The following is a 16,665-nucleotide window of genomic DNA, read 5'->3' as shown; positions in this document are numbered from 1 at the left end:
AACTTCAGCCGGGGACCAGTTTTAGTGTGTAGCTAATGACAGCCACCAAACGTCAACAGGAAGTAAAGAGGCTAGCTAACACTAGCGTCTACTTGCACTTTGAGCTCTTCAGGTATGACTTTCATATTTTACATATTTCCTGTTGTTTAAAATGAGCACTGAACAATAAGCAAAAACAGGGGCTGCTGTCAAACATTTTTTATTAATTGTTTAGTGTATCGTACCACTGCTAGATGGTATTAGTTTAGTTAGCATACCTAGCAACTGTCAGCTAAAGTCAGAAAATGAGGAGGTAGAGTTAAAATAAGCTAAGAACAGCAGTTTTTATCTTTGTAAAATATGCTGACTTGTCTTGTATATTAATATAAAACAAGTGGATATTTCTAAATTGAAATATTATAGATAGATTAAAATTTGATAATAGAAATGGCGATTTCAGTACTTCAGTTCAAAAAGTGAAACTCGTATAAACCCATTAGACACAGTGTAAAATTATTTCTGATTAGTTTAATGATTGTGGCTTACAGGTAGTAACAAGTTGAGCACAGTTGAGCTTGTTGCAAAGTTAAAATGATCTTATGAGTTACAACTATACTAATAGCTCTCGGATAGATAAATAAGTAAATTGGATATGACTGTAACATATATTAATGATATTTTTCGGTACTGAGCTGTACCTGCACTTTTCACTGTGTTTCTAGAATCTGATTCCATCTTTCTTTATTAGATCATATATACTGCTCAAAAAAATAAAGGGAACACTCAAATAACACATCCTAGATCTGAATGAATGAAATATTCTCATTGACTACTTTGTTTTGTACAAAGTTGAATGTGCTGACAACAAAATCACACAAAAATCATCAATGGAAATCAAATTTATTAACCAATGGAGGCCTGGATTTGGAGCCACACACAAAATTAAAGTGAAATGTTCCCTTTATTTTTTTGAGCAGTATAGTTCAGCAAATTAGAAACGGTTTTAGTAGACAACTTATAATGTTTCTCTTCCAAGAAAAGAGTGAGCTTTGAACATGTAGATGGCTCTGTTGTTAATTGTCCTAACTAATTAATTTTAGAGTGATCTCTTCAGACCTTCTCTGAATTTGTTCTGACTACGACTCGTCTCTCCTCAGGTATGAACTGCTCTTTAGAGAAGGTTCTGGCAGATGCCAAGTCGTTAGTAGAAAGACTCCGTAACCACGACAATGCCGCAGAGATGCTCATCGAACAGACAACCTCCCTCAACAAGCGGGTGGAGGCCATGAAGCAGGTAGGACACGAGTGTGTTACTGGCTGAATGACCAAAAGCACCTCATTCTCAGAAAAGCGGCTTAACTCCATAACTTTTATTTAATATTCTCATAAAACAAGTTGGTTTTAAACTTGCTGCCACCAGGGCGCAGTGTTCTCCCAGAAAGCTGGAGCATATTTTATATATAGTGCATTCTCCAGAACAAATGGGTCTGTGAACATTGGTGTACATATGAAATGGTGAAAGAGATAGTCATGATTTAAAAGAAGACTGCAAAATTAATCGTCAGAACAATCGATTACTAAAATAACGGTTTGCTGCAGCGCTGTATGAAAAGCTGATGACGTGTGATCTCCTGTTGCCAGTACCAGGAGGAGATCGATTCTCTTAACCAGGTTGCACGACATCGACCTCGCTCCAGTCTGGTCCTGGGAATCCAGCAGGAAAACCGTCAGATCAGGGAACTCCAACAGGAAAACAAAGGTAAAACACTTCTGGATTCACGCTCATGCTGTGTCCTCGGCCTCATTCTATAAGAAACAGGACCAAGCTTGTGTCCTCTCCTCCTGCAGAGCTCCGAACATCGTTGGAGGAGCACCAGTCCGCACTGGAGCTCATCATGACCAAGTACAGGGAGCAGGTGTTCAGGCTTCTCATGGCCAGCAAGAGGGAGGACCCTGCCATCGTCACGCAGCTGAAAGAGCAGCACACCACAGTCAGCACACCTGCTTAGAGCTGATCCGCTGATGAGAAACATGCGTAAAAAATGTATGGAACTTGAATGTCCTTCTGCTCTTTCCAGGAAATGCAGGCGCACATAGACAAAATAAACGAGATGGCCTCGGTGATGAGGAAGGCGATAGAGGTGGACGAAGGCCGGGTTTGTGAAGACGAGGAGAGGATTAAACAGCTCGAGGTAACGCTGGACAACTTTCAGAAATTCTTAGTTTTACAAGTATTTTATACCAGAGTGACTCCTTAAAAACGCATGTTTCTAAAATTATAGCCTTAAAATGTCTTAAATTAATTTTCAAAAATGTAAATATGCTAATCACAGATCTTAAATGTTGTTCCAATGCCGTTCAAACCTTAATGTAGTTTTTTTTTTTTTTTGCCAGACTTTTCAGTCAAGTGAAAGTTTGAGTCTCACACAGATGTTTTTATCACATTCTGAGACTGGAGGTAGTTGGTAACTACTTGCTAATATACCCTTGCTAGTTAGCATCTAGTTTTTTTGTGTTCATCATGAGAACAAGTGTATCGTCATTTGGCTGGAGGAAGTTGGTTTTTGCCACTGACTCCAATCATCCCCCAATTATCCACTATGTTTATAGGTTTTTTGTGTCTTAAATTTTTATTCAAGTTGGCATTAAAAAAAGATCTTAAAATGTCTTAAATTTGCTGAAAGCTGCAGCTACCCATAATACCCAGAGGGAGCAGAACCAGGTTCAGGGTTCACTGACTGCAGTCTTTTAAAAGACACATTTGCAGATTCTGATTTTGAACAATACCATTTTTATTTCACTTAAGAAGTCGCTAAATATAGCAGTAAAGTTGCTAAGTTTGCAACAGTGGGGTGACCGTTGTTGGCTGCGCACATGTCAGCCGACAACAGTTGATATCAGTCTCGCATGTAAATATCCAATCGCTGTTCTTCCAAAATCAAGAGAATCTGAATAATAGTTTATTTCACAGTTAACACAAATACAAAATAAGTAACATATTGTTCCCAAAGAGATCAACACTTGTAATAAATAATTACATAATAAATACATGTATGTATAATTTTTGATGATTAATTGGTGCACGTCTATACCAGATGGTTCAACCTACGTTACCAGATTTCTGTTTGTTTCTGTTGGACTGGGCCGTATGTTCCGCTTTCTGTCAGACAATACTGAATGAAAATGTACATTCAGGAAGTCATGACCTTAAGCTGAGGTCATGAGATCAATAATCCAAAGCACACCAGCAGGTTTATCTCTAAGTGGCACAAAAGAATAAAAGATGATTTTCTTATGGTTTAATCCAGTCACACAGGAGGATTTTCAAACACAAAAAGCATTTTTAAGGTCATACCACACCATGTTAGTAAGGTTTAACTCCAGTCTTTGATTAGACCATTACTAGTTCTCACACACAGCCGACTGTGTTTGTGTGTTCCAGCTGGAGAACAGCGGACTCCGAGAGCTGCTGGGAATCAGTCGTGAGGCTTTCCTCGTCCTAAAGAGAGAAGAGGCCTCCGAGAACACATCGCTGTCTCCACTGCTGACCAGCGCCGACGTCAGCCTGCGGAAGAGCTAGAGCCCCGCCCCTTTACAGGCCGCCGCCGCCGTTCCACCCACAGACTCCTCAAGGCGAAGCCTCCTGCCGCATGTCGCCACCGGAGCCCCATCTCTGTCTGCTGTCGCTGTAATGTTTTGCTTTCTTGTGTCAGTGTGGAGCCTGCGTCGTTTTAAAGTATGAATGAGTGACAGAATTATATAAATAAATCCACAGTGGTCAAACCGTGTGAGGCCATGTTGATTTAATGTAACATCTAAACAATCGTAGCACGTATTCCCCTGTTTCTGCCTCTGTTTTGGTTTCGGTGGTTGTGTGTGTATTCGCAACTTCTTACTTTCACAACTCCTTGTTATTGTTGTCAACGGATTTAAGGACAGGAAGCGAAACTTTGTCTGCTCAAAACACTGCCCTGAGTAGGAGCAGAAGTTCTCAGGTTCTTTTATTTATGGGGGAAAAAAAAATAAAACTACAGTGTAAATATCAGCCTTTTACAGTTACAAAATAAATTAGCTTAAAAATAAGATGAGTTACTTGAAATATGTTCATTTACAGTGCTTTGCATTGTTTGTTTTACAAATAAAAATCTGAGAAGTGTGGTGTGAATTTACTCTGATACCTCCAAGTGAAATTTGGTGCGTCTGGCTGCTTTCAAAATGTTGAATGGTCTGGTCAAAGTTCAAGAGAGAATATGAGACTTGCCTTGAACCTGTGTCATTTAAAGAAAAAAAATCTACTTTTTATGTAACCCAAATTCATCCAAGTTATAAAAATATCTAATGACTTTTGTCATTTAAAATGGCAAAAAAAAATTAAATAACAATAGTTTTAGAAAGGGGTACAAATTTAGAAATATATACCAAAATGTACTGTCCTCACATATTAATTATTTTAGGACTTTTCCCACTTGCGTTCTATTAGTTGTTTTTGTCATTGTTTAATTATTTGATCTATTTGTAAAAAAAAAAAAGAAAGAAAAAGAAACAGGCATTTAATATTGAAGTTCACGTTACTCTCGAAGTATCGCGGGATTAGGAGCGAGATTTCCAAGCCAAAACGAGCCTGTTGTTGAACCAGCACAGCGGTAGGGAGCGGAGAGAGGGAAACAAGTCGGGGTTTGTTGCAGGGAGCATACCTCAGCTGTCCACTATGTCACTATCGCGGTTGGTGAGACGAAAACACGGACGAGTTCGCGGTTTCCGGTGATTTTTCAACCACCGGCAGGTTGAAGAGGTTTTTATTTTTGTCGGGTAGATAAACCGGAGGGAAATGTCTCACTGGATGTGGGGTCCGCTGCTGCTCTTCTTCGCGTGTGAAGTACAAACTCAAGTGGAAAGTGAGTACAGTCACGGCTACGGCGTGTTAGTGTGTACTTTCCTCTTTTTTTTTAAAGAATAAATCTTTTCACAAATCATTTTATCTGTATAAATCTGCTGAATTCATTGCGGTTTTTCCTGTTAAGCTAGCAGGACAAGTATTTCCGCTCGTGCAGAAAAGCAGCTGTAGATTAGCTAGCTAAAAAACGACATTTTAGTCCACTAACCTCACTATAAGAAATGGGTCAATAAAAAGTTAATTATAAAAGTTGCACGTGCCTGATGTCAGTGGAATAAAACTAAAGGAAAATCAATAAAATGCAGCAAACCACAGTCTATCTGGGTAAAGTAGTTTTAAGATCATATAATTGCACTTATAAGGAATTTAGAGGCAACAGCAGGTGAAAACAGTAGATTTTACTTTGTTCAACTAGATATTTTACGTAATGAATTTTTTAAAAGTCAAGTTAGTCGATCATATAGAAAGAGATGTTGGCATTGAGATTTGGTTTCTTCAGCTCATTCCTTCCAATCACGCTGAGGAATGAAAACATCCATAGTTAACCAATTATTCTTGCTGATTTGTGGGAGAAAAACATCTTGGGAGGCAATGGAAGCAGATGATCAGATGATGCACTTAATTAATCTTGGTATATCTGAGGCTTGGCCTGACAAAAAAATATATTTGTACTCATTATCAAAGAAAGTCTTCCATCAAATCTTGTCCATTAGCAGCAGTGGAGATTAAGAGAGCATTCAGACTGAACGGATTTTTGATTTTCTTGGAAACTGTTGAAGATCAACAACTGTCAAAGAGAAGAAATGTGAACATCTTGTAGCGCATGACAGCTTAAATTTCTTTGAGATGGGAAGTAATTTTGAATTAAAAACAATTGTCCAATCCCAATCTCTGGTCATTTGTAGTAAAAAAAAAAACATTTCAAGCATAGAAAAGCAAACAAAAAAACAATAATTAAAATGGATTATGAAGTATTGATGATCAAAATGGCAATGAAAAACAGTAATCCTCTCAGACAGGGAAAACAGGCCAAAGTGTCAGGTAGTTCACGCTAACAGTTCATACCAGGCGTCAAAGTTTTGCAGTGTTATTGTGCTCATTTTAATTTATCATTCCATTAACTGATTTATTAATAATTGTGACCGGCTTACTGTTGAACTCTTCAAAAACACTTCCGTAATCCAAGCGGGAAATTAATTGTTAACTCGTACTGTTCACGTTGTTGACGCTAACGGTCCTTGCCAAGAGCCATCTCCTCTAGCAGCCTGTGTCGTAGCGCAGCAGTAGAAGACTCTGACTGAAGATTGTGATTCCTGGGCGTCCATGTGACCGTCTGTGTCGTGTTGTGTCCTCAGACCACGTGACCTTCCTGCCGGGGGCGTTCCAGAATGTGAACGTCTCTCTGAACGAGACGGTGGAGGCCGTGGTGACCCGGATCCCTCCGGACATGGCCTTCATCACGCTGCAGTTCCACACGCTGCACCGCAACGCCACGCTCTCCTATACCAGGGTGAGAGGAACAGACTTTTACCTTCATGCATCCGCTCACTGAAGTAAATTACATTTAGTAAAACCAGAGGAAATGGGATTTACTTACCAGATAAATGATGGACTGTTTGTGGCAGGAGCTTTATTTCCTTTAATGTTCCTGTGATTTCAGGTGTAGATTCAGGGAACCAGGCGAGTTAAATCAGCAAAACAAGTGCGTTTTTAATTTCTCCTGCTAATACTTGGGGTCACGCAGTGCGCTAAAACCGTTCTGCCGCCACGGAATGAATGAATGAGGCTTTGTGAGGCGGGTCGGCTGACCCCCTGAGAGAAGTCCCAGTCAGCTGATGTACAGTCCTCAGGTCATGAGCAGCAGACGCAGCGTCTTCCAGGAGATGGAGGGGGGTAATCAATCTTCTGGATGGGATCCCAGGAGTCTCGGAGGGAAAAAGAAAAATCTCCCTGCGGGGTCAAGGTGGCAGGTCGGGAAATGTTCTGATTATTCTGGAAGAAAACAAATCTGTGATTAATTGCCTGCTTCAGACAGCAGAGAGGAAAACGACTCCAAGTCTGCTAAACTGGTCCAAATAAAAGGGGAAGTAGAGTTTTTCAGCAACAAGACAAAGTCATTCTAAAGATTTTAACTTCTTGTTTATTATATCTTTAATTAGTTCCCCTTTTTTTTCCTTGCTTTGATTGATTACTTTAGTGATTTTTTTTTTTTTTGGTTGTATCTACACCATTCACGATAACAAATATTGCTGGACAACTTATAATTTTAAAGTAATGGCATAATAATGCAAGAACACATTCTCAAAGACCAACAAACTTTAAAATTCTAATGAATATATAACAGTGAAAGTGGGACACAGTTAAAATATCCAAAATAAATAATGAAAACAGAAACAACAAATGAAATTATTCTTGATGTTTTGTATGCAAAATTGTTCTTCAAAAAAAGCTCTAATTGAGACCCAAGCACCAGACTGAAGACTTTAGTCATCCAGTTTTTGGAAATGGAGAAGAACAATAAATCATGCAAATGGAAATGATGAATCTCAAAAATCGTCTCTGAATCGAATTGTGATCATGAAAATTGGAATCAAATCCGTTGACATGGAGAGCAATCTGAAGGCGACACATTAAACTTGATCAGTTCTGGATTATTGAGTATTTCCTATAAATGGAGCCTCTGCGCTGGATCCGCAGTAGGCTGTGGTTGTTGCTGGAGTTACAATGAAGCTGTGAAGGAAAGGAACAACAAGAAGCCGGTTTTTGTTGAGTTGCAGTTAAATGTTGACTGGTTTCTTTGTGGTCTGACAACACAGAGCCAGACTAGTCCCCAGTTACTGCTCTGGTGAAAATTGCGGTTTAAAAATCTCCTGATTGGGATACAGTTGTGATGGAAAAATCTTTCTGTAGGCTAAATAACTACCCTTTAATTAAAGTTATATTATTTTGATTAATGAAGAAATAACCAACCCTCTTCAGTGTGGAAGTTTAAAGAAAAGTCAAACTCATTTGTTTTCAGTGCCAACAATATGGGGTGTTTTTTTTTATGTTTTTTTTTAAATTATTTTTATGCAGAGTTTGTTGTTTAAAACAAACTCTAGTCCATAACTTTAAATTTATCTTCAGCCTAACTGCTACTAACTCTGCTTTTTTCTTTAACAAGACTGATTAGTGCGTCTGAATAGAATGGATGAGCTTGACGTCTGTGTTCCAGATCCCAGATGAGGGTCTCTCCCTAACGGCCGTGGACTCCGGCCTCCTCTCGGCTCTGCAGCCGGCCCAAACCCTGCTCTCCTTGTTTCTGTCTTCTCCTGAAGAGGAACCCGTCTCTGGGACCGGAGTCTTCCTCTCTTACTCAAGCACTGGTAAGGAGAGCAGGAAGTTGCGCTCTCTCAGTCACAAAACGCGTTTCTGCAAAAGATTTGACCACAAACTGAGAAGCAAACTCTTTATTTGGTTATATTTTCCAGCGCCGGTCCCTGGAGCCTGCAACCTGGAGTCCAGCCTGGACGTGGATCCCAACGTCTACATCAGCTACAACCTGTACGAGACCACCGTCCGCTTCGGCCCCGCTAATTTAGCATATGAGAGGTGAGGCGGAGAGAGTTTGCTTCACTTCCTGTTTATCCACTCTGGTTGCAGGCTTCAATAACTCTGCAAACACACAAAGCAGATCAGTTTTTTTTTTTTTGTTTGTTTTTTTTCATGAATATTTCTGAGTATTAAACCTTGATGACTAATTCCTTGGAAACATTTCCAATGGTTTGTGGACTGTAACGCTGCATTAGATCGAAACACTGGTTTTTCTTTTTTTTTCTGTCAACTTGCCATGTCACTGAGGTTTAGCAAGCAGCTACATTAGAAACTACTTATCTGATTTGTTTTTAGAGAAAACAGGAAGTCAGTTTTAATTTAGATCAACATCTACACTGCAAAAAACACAAAATCTTACTAAGTGTTTTTTGGTCGAGTTTCTACTTCAAAAGTACAATTGAAATAAGAGAAAGCTAACTTAAAAGTAACTTTTCTGCAAGAAATAGGAGCTTGTTTTAAATGAATAATTCCTTAGTTCCACTAGAACTATTTCACTAATAACATGAGGAAAATTTCTTGCTATGAATTAAATAATCTACGAGTGGAACTAGTGCTTTATTTATTAATATGAAGGAAATGTTTACCTAAAACAAGCTCCTATATATTGTTGAAAAGTTACTTGTAAGTTAGTTTCCTCTTTCTTCAAGTGTGCTAAGATATTTGCACTACAAACTAGACCAAGAGCACTTGGTAAGATTTCTGGTTTTGCATCATAACTCATCACAAAGAATTAAAAAGCTGCAATTTTAACTCTGAAATGTTGTAAAACCGCCACGTGTTGGTGGCAGGAACTCGTTTTGCTGTCGGTTTGTGACTTTCAGACATCCTACTGGTGCAGGAACGAAAGTAGAGCAGACTGATGCCTGGCAGCTGTTTATCAGCGCTCGCATCACGTTTGTGTCCCGCACTGACGAATGAAGTGAAAAGGCTCCAGTCAGTGTCTGCTTTGTGTGCACATGATGCACCAAAAACAATTAAACAGCACTGTTTACTGTGGGTAATGAGATTCACAATCATTTTCATGTGACAAAGATGTAAGGAAACTTTACTGTTTTCATATGAGGCAGCAGTCAGATCAAAATCAGTCACTGAGGTTTTTTAGAGTTTACATTTCTGGGCCAAACGTGGCCGTGGTCGGCCTCGGGCTTCTCTAGTACGTTTAATTAGCTCAGAGGAAGCCAAACAAAACTGCACGATGTAAAGTTGTGTTAATTTGCTTATTAGTCTAAATTAAAGGTGCAGAAGAAAATCTGTTCTGTAGAGAATCTGCCATCAGAGAAGCATTTGTATTTTTAATAATTCTTTGATATTTTTTATTTTTATTTTAGGTAGATATAAGCTCTCATGTGTCCTCTCTGTTTTCTTTTTTCCTTTGTCAGAGGCCAAAGCCCTGCAGCCTGTGACACGTCGACAGCAAGCAACACGCGCTGGCGCCTGGAGTACGATGTCTACCAGTACTTCCTGCCCGAGAGCGACCTATCAGAGAGCAGCCTGTTCAGCGGCCTCCAGGCCGTCGCCAACACCCGAGGCATGGCGGCGAGCGGCAGACTGGTGAGAACCAAAATGTGACGAGTAAACTATACGTTTAGCGACGCATCGACAAACAATCAGCCTGTTTCCTGTAAGGTGGTGACGCTGAAGTCGACGGATAAGACCGCCATGGCGTTCAACTCCATCCCCGGTCAGGGGGTCATCTACTCCGTCATTGTCAGAGACCCCATGTTGAACACCTCCGCCTCCTACGTTCCCGCCCACACCTACGCCTGCAGCTTCACCTCCACTCTGGACGGCTGTCAGACGCTTGGTTAGCATCTGTCGTAGCCACTGATTTAAAATCAGTGTTTTAAAGAGTTTATTTTAAGTTAGGTGTGAATGTGTTGCAGGAAAAATATCAACAAAAATCTTCTTCACCATAGCTGGCTTGGCAGGCTTGTTCGTCTGCTTCTTTGGCCATCGATTCTTCAAATGTGGTGAGTCGACACACAAACAGATGTATTCTTATCTTTTGGTGATGTTGAACCTGCTTTGTGATACTTAAAATGGGAATCCCTTGATGAAACTCTAATTTGGAGATCTAACAAATGGGCACCCTAACCAGGGATTTATGAGCGTTCTGCTGAGTCTACTGATTACATCTAAAATTCAAACTGCATTTTTGCAGAATTTGCAAACTTCCAGTTCTGGCCAGCATTATTACTCTGAAGACCTTATTTGGGGTTTGTACAGATGCTTGAAATCCTTCAAAATGCCTTCATTTCAATTAGGCCTCTTTAAGGTTTGGAAAGTTCTTGATTTCTGCAGAAAGTCCTTCAAATTGCTTGGTATTCAAACTGAGCAGTTTTGTAATAAATTGTAATCAGACGTTTGATTAAAACCCCACATTTGGAAAACATTTACAGTTGAAACCAGATTTTTACGTACACGTAATTAAAGACATGCACATTTTTTTTCTCACATTTAAGTTAGATTAAGTAAGTTTATCTTTAGGTTAGTTAGAATTACCAGTAATTTTATGTGACGTGAAATAATAGTTTAGTTTGCCATGCCATGCTGTAGAATGTTGAATACTGCCACAAGACTTTGTTAATAACAGTAATAAATGATGTCATGTGGTAGGGATTGAAAATGCTTGACAAGTGCTTGAATTTTACTGTGTAAAGTGTACGAACCCTGCTTATCTTAGCAGGCAGTGAAGGAGTTGCACAAAACGCAGAAGTGAATGGAAGCAGCTAGAAGTCTTACTTCTCAGTCCATAGCTTGTTTTTCTGGTTTAGGAGTTAATTCTCAAGATGCTTCATGCCTCTACATCACATCCACCTAATGCTACAAAGTGAATGGAAAGGGAGTGTGAACACAGATGTTTTGTATCAACAGAGGGCTCACGCTTATAAAAAACCACTATAAAATGAGCCTTTTTTTAAACTGAGAAACAATATGCTAACAAACAACATCGTTGGTTTCACATGCTACATCACCATTTATGTATGTTTAAGAAACATGTTTTAAAATAACTTACAAGCTATGAAAAACAATAGAAAGGCATGAACATATGATGAGGGTAACACTTTAGTAAGCCAACAGAGTCAATGTGAGTCAATCTACTTCCTGTTTGGGTTAATTTGTACTTGTCTCTTCCTGCGGTTCAGAGCTGTTCTGCATGGGATTCAGCTTTGCTGTGTTTTTCTTCTTCGTCCTCATCACAAGGACCACGCAGCTGGACTATGACAGTAAGACCCTCCTCCCAACTTCCTGACCCATTAACACAGTGTCAACAAGTTGGGATTTACTTATTTAAAAAAAAAAAAATTTCTCCACTCCCAGTCCGGCTGACCGTGTCCGCTGTGGTGGGCGTGGTGGGCGGCGTTGTCCTGGTGATGAGCTGGTGGCGCTTTGGCTCCGTCATGGCCTGCGTGGTCGTGGTCGGCCTGATGCTGGGCTTCCTCGTCGCTGCCGTCGTCCTCTTCACCCCGCTGGGTACAATCCCCCCCTCTCTCTCCGTTACAGCGCAGCCGTTCCTTGTTGCTGTTTTTTCTCGTCTTGTTTTGATTTTTAAATCTGTGCGTTGCCGTTTGAACACAGGAGACCTCGACGTGTTCAGGAACTCGGACGTGGTTTTCTGGGTGACGTTCTGCTGCATCATGGTCACACTTCCGCTTTTCTTTGTGCGGTGGCCCAGAGAGGTAACATATTTCACACTCTGGTTATCTGGCAGCACCTTGGTCTGGTGAGCGTTGCCTAGTTACCACAGATAGTGCAGCAAAACACCAGCCTTTCATTCACTTTGCCTGTGGCAGATGGAGAAGGAATGTGTTTTATAAATAAAAATGTGTGCTAATGTGCTAATTTTGCTAGATTATTTTTAGGAGTATCAGAGTGAAGGGGGATTTGTAAAGATGTAAGCCACACTTTTCAGATTTTATTTCTGCAATGGAAGATGCTGTGGGAGAACTCGTCAGAGGTGTTAGGGAAGATGAGTTTAAATAAGTATGGGCATTGGTTTATTAAATAAACATGAAGGCCAACGTTTTTTTATTTTTATATGAAGCACCACATTATGAAAGTTATAGGGTGTGAATACTTTTGCAAGCCAATGTATGCCTTTACTAATAACTTTATTAGTTTAGTGGATCAAAGTGGATGTATTGGTTTGTTTGTAGCTGTAAGCTACTGAACAAGTTGGTGCCATGCTGCCACCTGCTGGTAATTATGGTGCTACTGCAAGACGGTGGAAAAGGGATGAGATTATCAGAATGTACCGCTGGTGCCCCCTGGTGGGCAAGCAATTCATAGTCATTTGGAAAAACTGAACGTTTATGAAGTTTAGTTTTGTAGCTTGTAAGTTAGATGCTTCTAGTTTCTGTTTATCAGTGAAGGCAACATGAGTGCAAATCGTAACTCATTCTTCTCCCACCCAGAAGATGTACAGAGGGTCAGAGTGGGCCACCAACCTGGCTAGATGTAAAAATGACCACCGTGTTTGAGCTTCTCCTCACTTCCTGTTTGCTCCAGGGAAACATCGTGACGTGCGGCGTCGTCGGGGCCTACGCCGTGGTGCTGGCCGTCAACGCCTACATCTACACCAGCCTCTCCTACATCACGCTCAACATCCTGAAGCGCTTCCTCAACAACAACTTCAGCGCCGCCTTCACGGACACACCGTTCCAAACCATTGGTGAGTTTTCATCGACTTGTTTCGGCACGAGCCGTGATCAGATTTTAACCGCCTCGCTGTGTTCTCCTGCAGACTACGCCATGATCACGGTGTGGGTGGTGCTGGGCGTGTGCGGCGTGGTGCTGCAGCTGTACCGCGAGCGCTCGCGGCCCTTCTTCCCGCCCAGCCCGTACCTCATGTGGCTGCAGGAGCGCGAGCGCCGCAAGACCAACGTGCTGGACCCGAGCCACCACGTGCCCTCGCTGCCTGGGCGCATGGTGGAGCGGGTGCGGCAGCTCATCGGGCGGAGGGAGCCGGCGGGCGAGCACACACCGCTGCTGCTGTGACAGACTGCCACCTGCTGGCAGTTTTGCAAAGTCGCGGCGCAGACGGACAGGAAATGATTCGATTACTTTTAACACTGACGATACGAGACTGAAGATCTGCAGAAAGACCAAAAATCCTTCAACCACTACCTTTTTACTCAGCTCTTTTTTTTAAAGCAACACAGATTTTTACCTGTACAATGAAACATGGGAGCTGCCATCTTTCTTTCCTTTACTTCCTTTTAGATCAGGATCCAGAACTCTGGAGGCTTTCAAATGCTTCCTGCAATCAAGACTAAACATATAAGCAGGTTCTCCATCTGCAGACTTCTTCATATTTTGCACACTGGATTATATTAAATTATATGATGTTATATTGTTTAGTGCTGTGATGCAGTGTTTGAAACTTTACAGATTTGTTTTTGTTCATTTAAATGTTTTAATATCAGACAAAGGTAACCTGAATCAACAATAAGTGCTTCTCAGATCATGACTTCATTTATTTGCGGAAAAAAGATTATCCGAACCCAGCTGGCCCACAGCATCTCATTCGCCAAGACTTTGACCATCAAAACATTACATTTTTTTCCCCTTTTGGAGTAACTTTGACAGGTCAGTCACCTCGGAACGCTTTCCTCCTTTCTCTCCAGACTGAAGGATGTTATCTGGTCCTGATTGTTTCTGTCCTACTTCATGTTGCTAAGCAGGTTCTAATTAAGTTCATATTCAACAAATCTAAAAAAATTATTCATTAGGTTGTTGTGCATTTCCCCAGGTTATCTTTGTCTGATATTTGATCTGAGATGTGCGAATGTGACAACAGTTCATCGCAGCACCTGGTTGCCATGGCGTTTCTCAGGGGTTTTTACACACAGCTTTTCGATTGAGTACTGATGGTCAGATTTCTGAAGCAATTGAATATTTTTTGTTCAGACAAGCCAACATGTTTGTAAGATTAACCCATTTGAATTTTAATGTATTGATATTTAATAAAATACCTTCAATGTTTTTTGAACAGATTCTGTGATGTGATTTAACTGCACTGCCTAATACAGGAGTCGACACCATTTGTGGCTGTTAGTTGCTTTTTAATAAACGGGTGTTTTCCCTTCAAATTTTCCCAGTAAGGTTCACTTTTAAACTTTACCTAAGAACATTTTACAAAAAATATTTCATCCTTTGCTTTCTAGTACTTCAAAAAAAAAAAAAAAAACTCATAATGCTGCCAACACCATGCTTAACAGTGGGTATGGTGTTGAAAGAATTGTAATTTGAAAATGGGATTGAGACAACTCCTTGGATTTTAGTCCACTTACTATAAGTCTTTAGTTTAAACATTCATCTTTGGTTTCCTATTTTAAAATTTTAATGATTCTTACAATCCTAACTTATTGATCTTAAATGCTAAAGTATTGGCTAATCCAAAAATTGAACTAAATATATTTTCATTACCGTTTTTTCTGTACTATTGCAGTTTCACGTTATGACCACAAGAGGTCAGGAAAAATGCTGAAAAATCACCTGTAAAGGTCAAACTCTTCAGCTTTCTATGCCCCCATTATAGAAAGCTGAGTTCATCGTTATTCTAAATCTCATGTCAAAATTCTCAGTTTTGAGAAGCAACAAAATAGTCAATGATCTTAAACCAACATCCATTTATTAATCAGACAAAAACAGACATTCAACATAAGTTTATATAAAGTGCCAAGAAATAAATTTTGATAAAACACCATAAAAAACTAGAATTTTAGACCACAAAAAGAAATTAAATGACAAAAAACGTTTTACAAAGTAGATTCTGCTCTAAATGTTTGCTCAGTGTTTTTGATTCAGGAGAAAGAAAAAAAGGCATCTGATCAGTAGTTTCTTTCAAAAAGCAAGTCACACACCGTCCAAAGTGTGTCAACTGCTCGATGCGCCACCTTCTGGCCTCTGATACATTCTGCAGCCACTCAATTGTGGGTAAGAGAGAAGGAATGGAGGATTTCTGTTGAAAGGCACAAGGCAAGAAGGGGTCTGCAGTAACAACCTCCAGTAAGAGGATCTGGTGTTCAGAACATCCAGAAAGTATTCACAGCCAACTTTCCACATTATGTTGCAGCCTTGATCCAGAGTAAAGAAAAAGGCACCATCTGGTTGATATTACCCCATATTGTGAAGCACGGTGGTGGCAGGTTCATGCTGTGGGGAGGTTTTTCCTGTAACAGCAACTGGGCAAACAGACAAGTTAGAGTTGAAGCCAAATATGAAAAATGGTTAATTTTGCAATTAGGTTGAGACAGAATGTGGAGAAACTGAAGCATCGATTACTTTAGGTGGCCTGACATCCAGTCGTTTTCACAAGCTGAAAATGGAATCTCAAGAAAAAAATAAAATAAAATTCAAGCATAATTTCTAGTCATTTTTCCAACTTTGGTAACCTGCTAAGGAAAGACAGAAGTTTATGTACAACTTGTGTTAAGCCAACTATATTCATGAGTTGGGTCTAAAAAGTTTCATGTAGTATGTTGAACACAATTTCCCTCTAAAACCCATTTATGATTTAAATCTTGTCAGAATTAAATGTAAACATTGTGCAAGTTTGAGTTTATTAATGTAAATCTGATCTCTAAAGAGACCACAGTTAGATAAAAAAAAATTAAAGACTATTAAATAAACATTAAAAAGAATAATCAAAACAAAATTACAAACATGATCAGATTAGAGATATCAATGTAAAGTCTGAGCTCCAACAAGTGCTGCTGGTTTCATGAAGCCTTTAGATGGCGCCATTTCAGGCTCTCTGCTTCCTCCTAGTGGTCAATTCAAAGTACGGCTTGTCACTCCTGGCCTTGCTCTGTGGGACCTTCTCTGCAGCTTTCACTGGGTTTCTCTGAGAGGTTGTGGTTTGAGTCGTCGTTGCTTCAGGTTTCAGCATCGTCTTTGTGCTGGGGTTCCCCAGAGCTGCTGGTTTTTTCACAGTCCTCTGTGCTGTGGGGGGGGCCTTCTGATTACCTTTAGAGGAAGAGGAGACAATACCTGGGACCGGCCCAGGGATGGCAGAGGCCACCTTGATTTTAACCTTTGACATGGAGCAGATAGAAGTTACTGTAGCTGGGGGCACAGCTTTGGAGCAGGGGGTCGGGGCACGGGAGGAGCCAGCCTGGGAGCAAGGGGTCGGGACACGGGAGGAGCCAGCCTGGGAGCAAGGGGTCGGGACACGGGAGGAGCCAGCCTGGGAG

At 40.5% G+C, this 16,665-nt stretch overlaps 3 protein-coding genes across 3 annotated transcripts in view; 2 read left to right on the top strand and 1 right to left on the bottom strand.

The window, feature by feature from the left end:
- Positions 1 to 25: 25 nt before the first annotated feature.
- fgfr1op2 (FGFR1 oncogene partner 2) lies at positions 26 to 4,134 on the top strand. The gene is made up of 6 exons (XM_007571617.2): positions 26 to 112; positions 1,137 to 1,273; positions 1,621 to 1,738; positions 1,828 to 1,970; positions 2,058 to 2,171; positions 3,422 to 4,134. Exons 2-6 carry the CDS (start codon positions 1,139 to 1,141, stop codon positions 3,557 to 3,559), a joined length of 648 nt encoding a protein of 215 aa, XP_007571679.1. The 5' UTR covers positions 26 to 112; positions 1,137 to 1,138; the 3' UTR covers positions 3,560 to 4,134.
- A 452-nt stretch (positions 4,135 to 4,586) lies between these two features.
- Positions 4,587 to 14,459, top strand: tm7sf3 (transmembrane 7 superfamily member 3). Its single transcript, XM_007571616.2, has 12 exons — positions 4,587 to 4,874; positions 6,229 to 6,383; positions 8,088 to 8,238; positions 8,344 to 8,464; positions 9,847 to 10,018; positions 10,094 to 10,271; positions 10,351 to 10,437; positions 11,614 to 11,694; positions 11,789 to 11,941; positions 12,047 to 12,147; positions 12,977 to 13,139; positions 13,212 to 14,459. Exons 1-12 carry the CDS (start codon positions 4,808 to 4,810, stop codon positions 13,463 to 13,465), a joined length of 1,683 nt encoding a protein of 560 aa, XP_007571678.1. The 5' UTR covers positions 4,587 to 4,807; the 3' UTR covers positions 13,466 to 14,459.
- A 625-nt stretch (positions 14,460 to 15,084) lies between these two features.
- Positions 15,085 to 16,665, bottom strand: part of gas2l3 (growth arrest-specific 2 like 3) — a 13,754-nt gene continuing 12,173 nt past the window's right edge. The window contains exon 10 of the mRNA XM_016681511.1: positions 15,085 to 16,658. Within this exon, the coding sequence (XP_016536997.1) occupies positions 16,218 to 16,658 (441 nt within the window). The 3' untranslated portion in view covers positions 15,085 to 16,217. The remainder of the gene's footprint in view (positions 16,659 to 16,665) is intronic.

This window comes from Poecilia formosa, unplaced genomic scaffold (genome assembly GCF_000485575.1).
Source record: "Poecilia formosa unplaced genomic scaffold, Poecilia_formosa-5.1.2 Scaffold284, whole genome shotgun sequence".
In the NCBI taxonomy this organism is placed as follows: domain Eukaryota; kingdom Metazoa; phylum Chordata; class Actinopteri; order Cyprinodontiformes; family Poeciliidae; genus Poecilia; species Poecilia formosa.
The sequence above is the reverse complement of the archived record's forward strand: the minus strand, read 5'-3'. Positions and strand labels throughout refer to the sequence as shown.

Coding starts and splice junctions, on each gene's coding strand:
- fgfr1op2 (XM_007571617.2), top strand. CDS start 1,139: ATGAACTGCTCTTTAGAGAAGGTTCTGGCAGATGCCAAGTCGTTAGTA. Junction 1,739..1,827: donor ACTCCAACAGGAAAACAAAG/GTAAAACACTTC, acceptor CTCCTCCTGCAG/AGCTCCGAACATCGTTGGAG. Junction 1,971..2,057: donor TGAAAGAGCAGCACACCACA/GTCAGCACACCT, acceptor TGCTCTTTCCAG/GAAATGCAGGCGCACATAGA.
- tm7sf3 (XM_007571616.2), top strand. CDS start 4,808: ATGTCTCACTGGATGTGGGGTCCGCTGCTGCTCTTCTTCGCGTGTGAA. Junction 11,695..11,788: donor CACGCAGCTGGACTATGACA/GTAAGACCCTCC, acceptor CTCCACTCCCAG/TCCGGCTGACCGTGTCCGCT. Junction 12,148..12,976: donor TTGTGCGGTGGCCCAGAGAG/GTAACATATTTC, acceptor TGTTTGCTCCAG/GGAAACATCGTGACGTGCGG.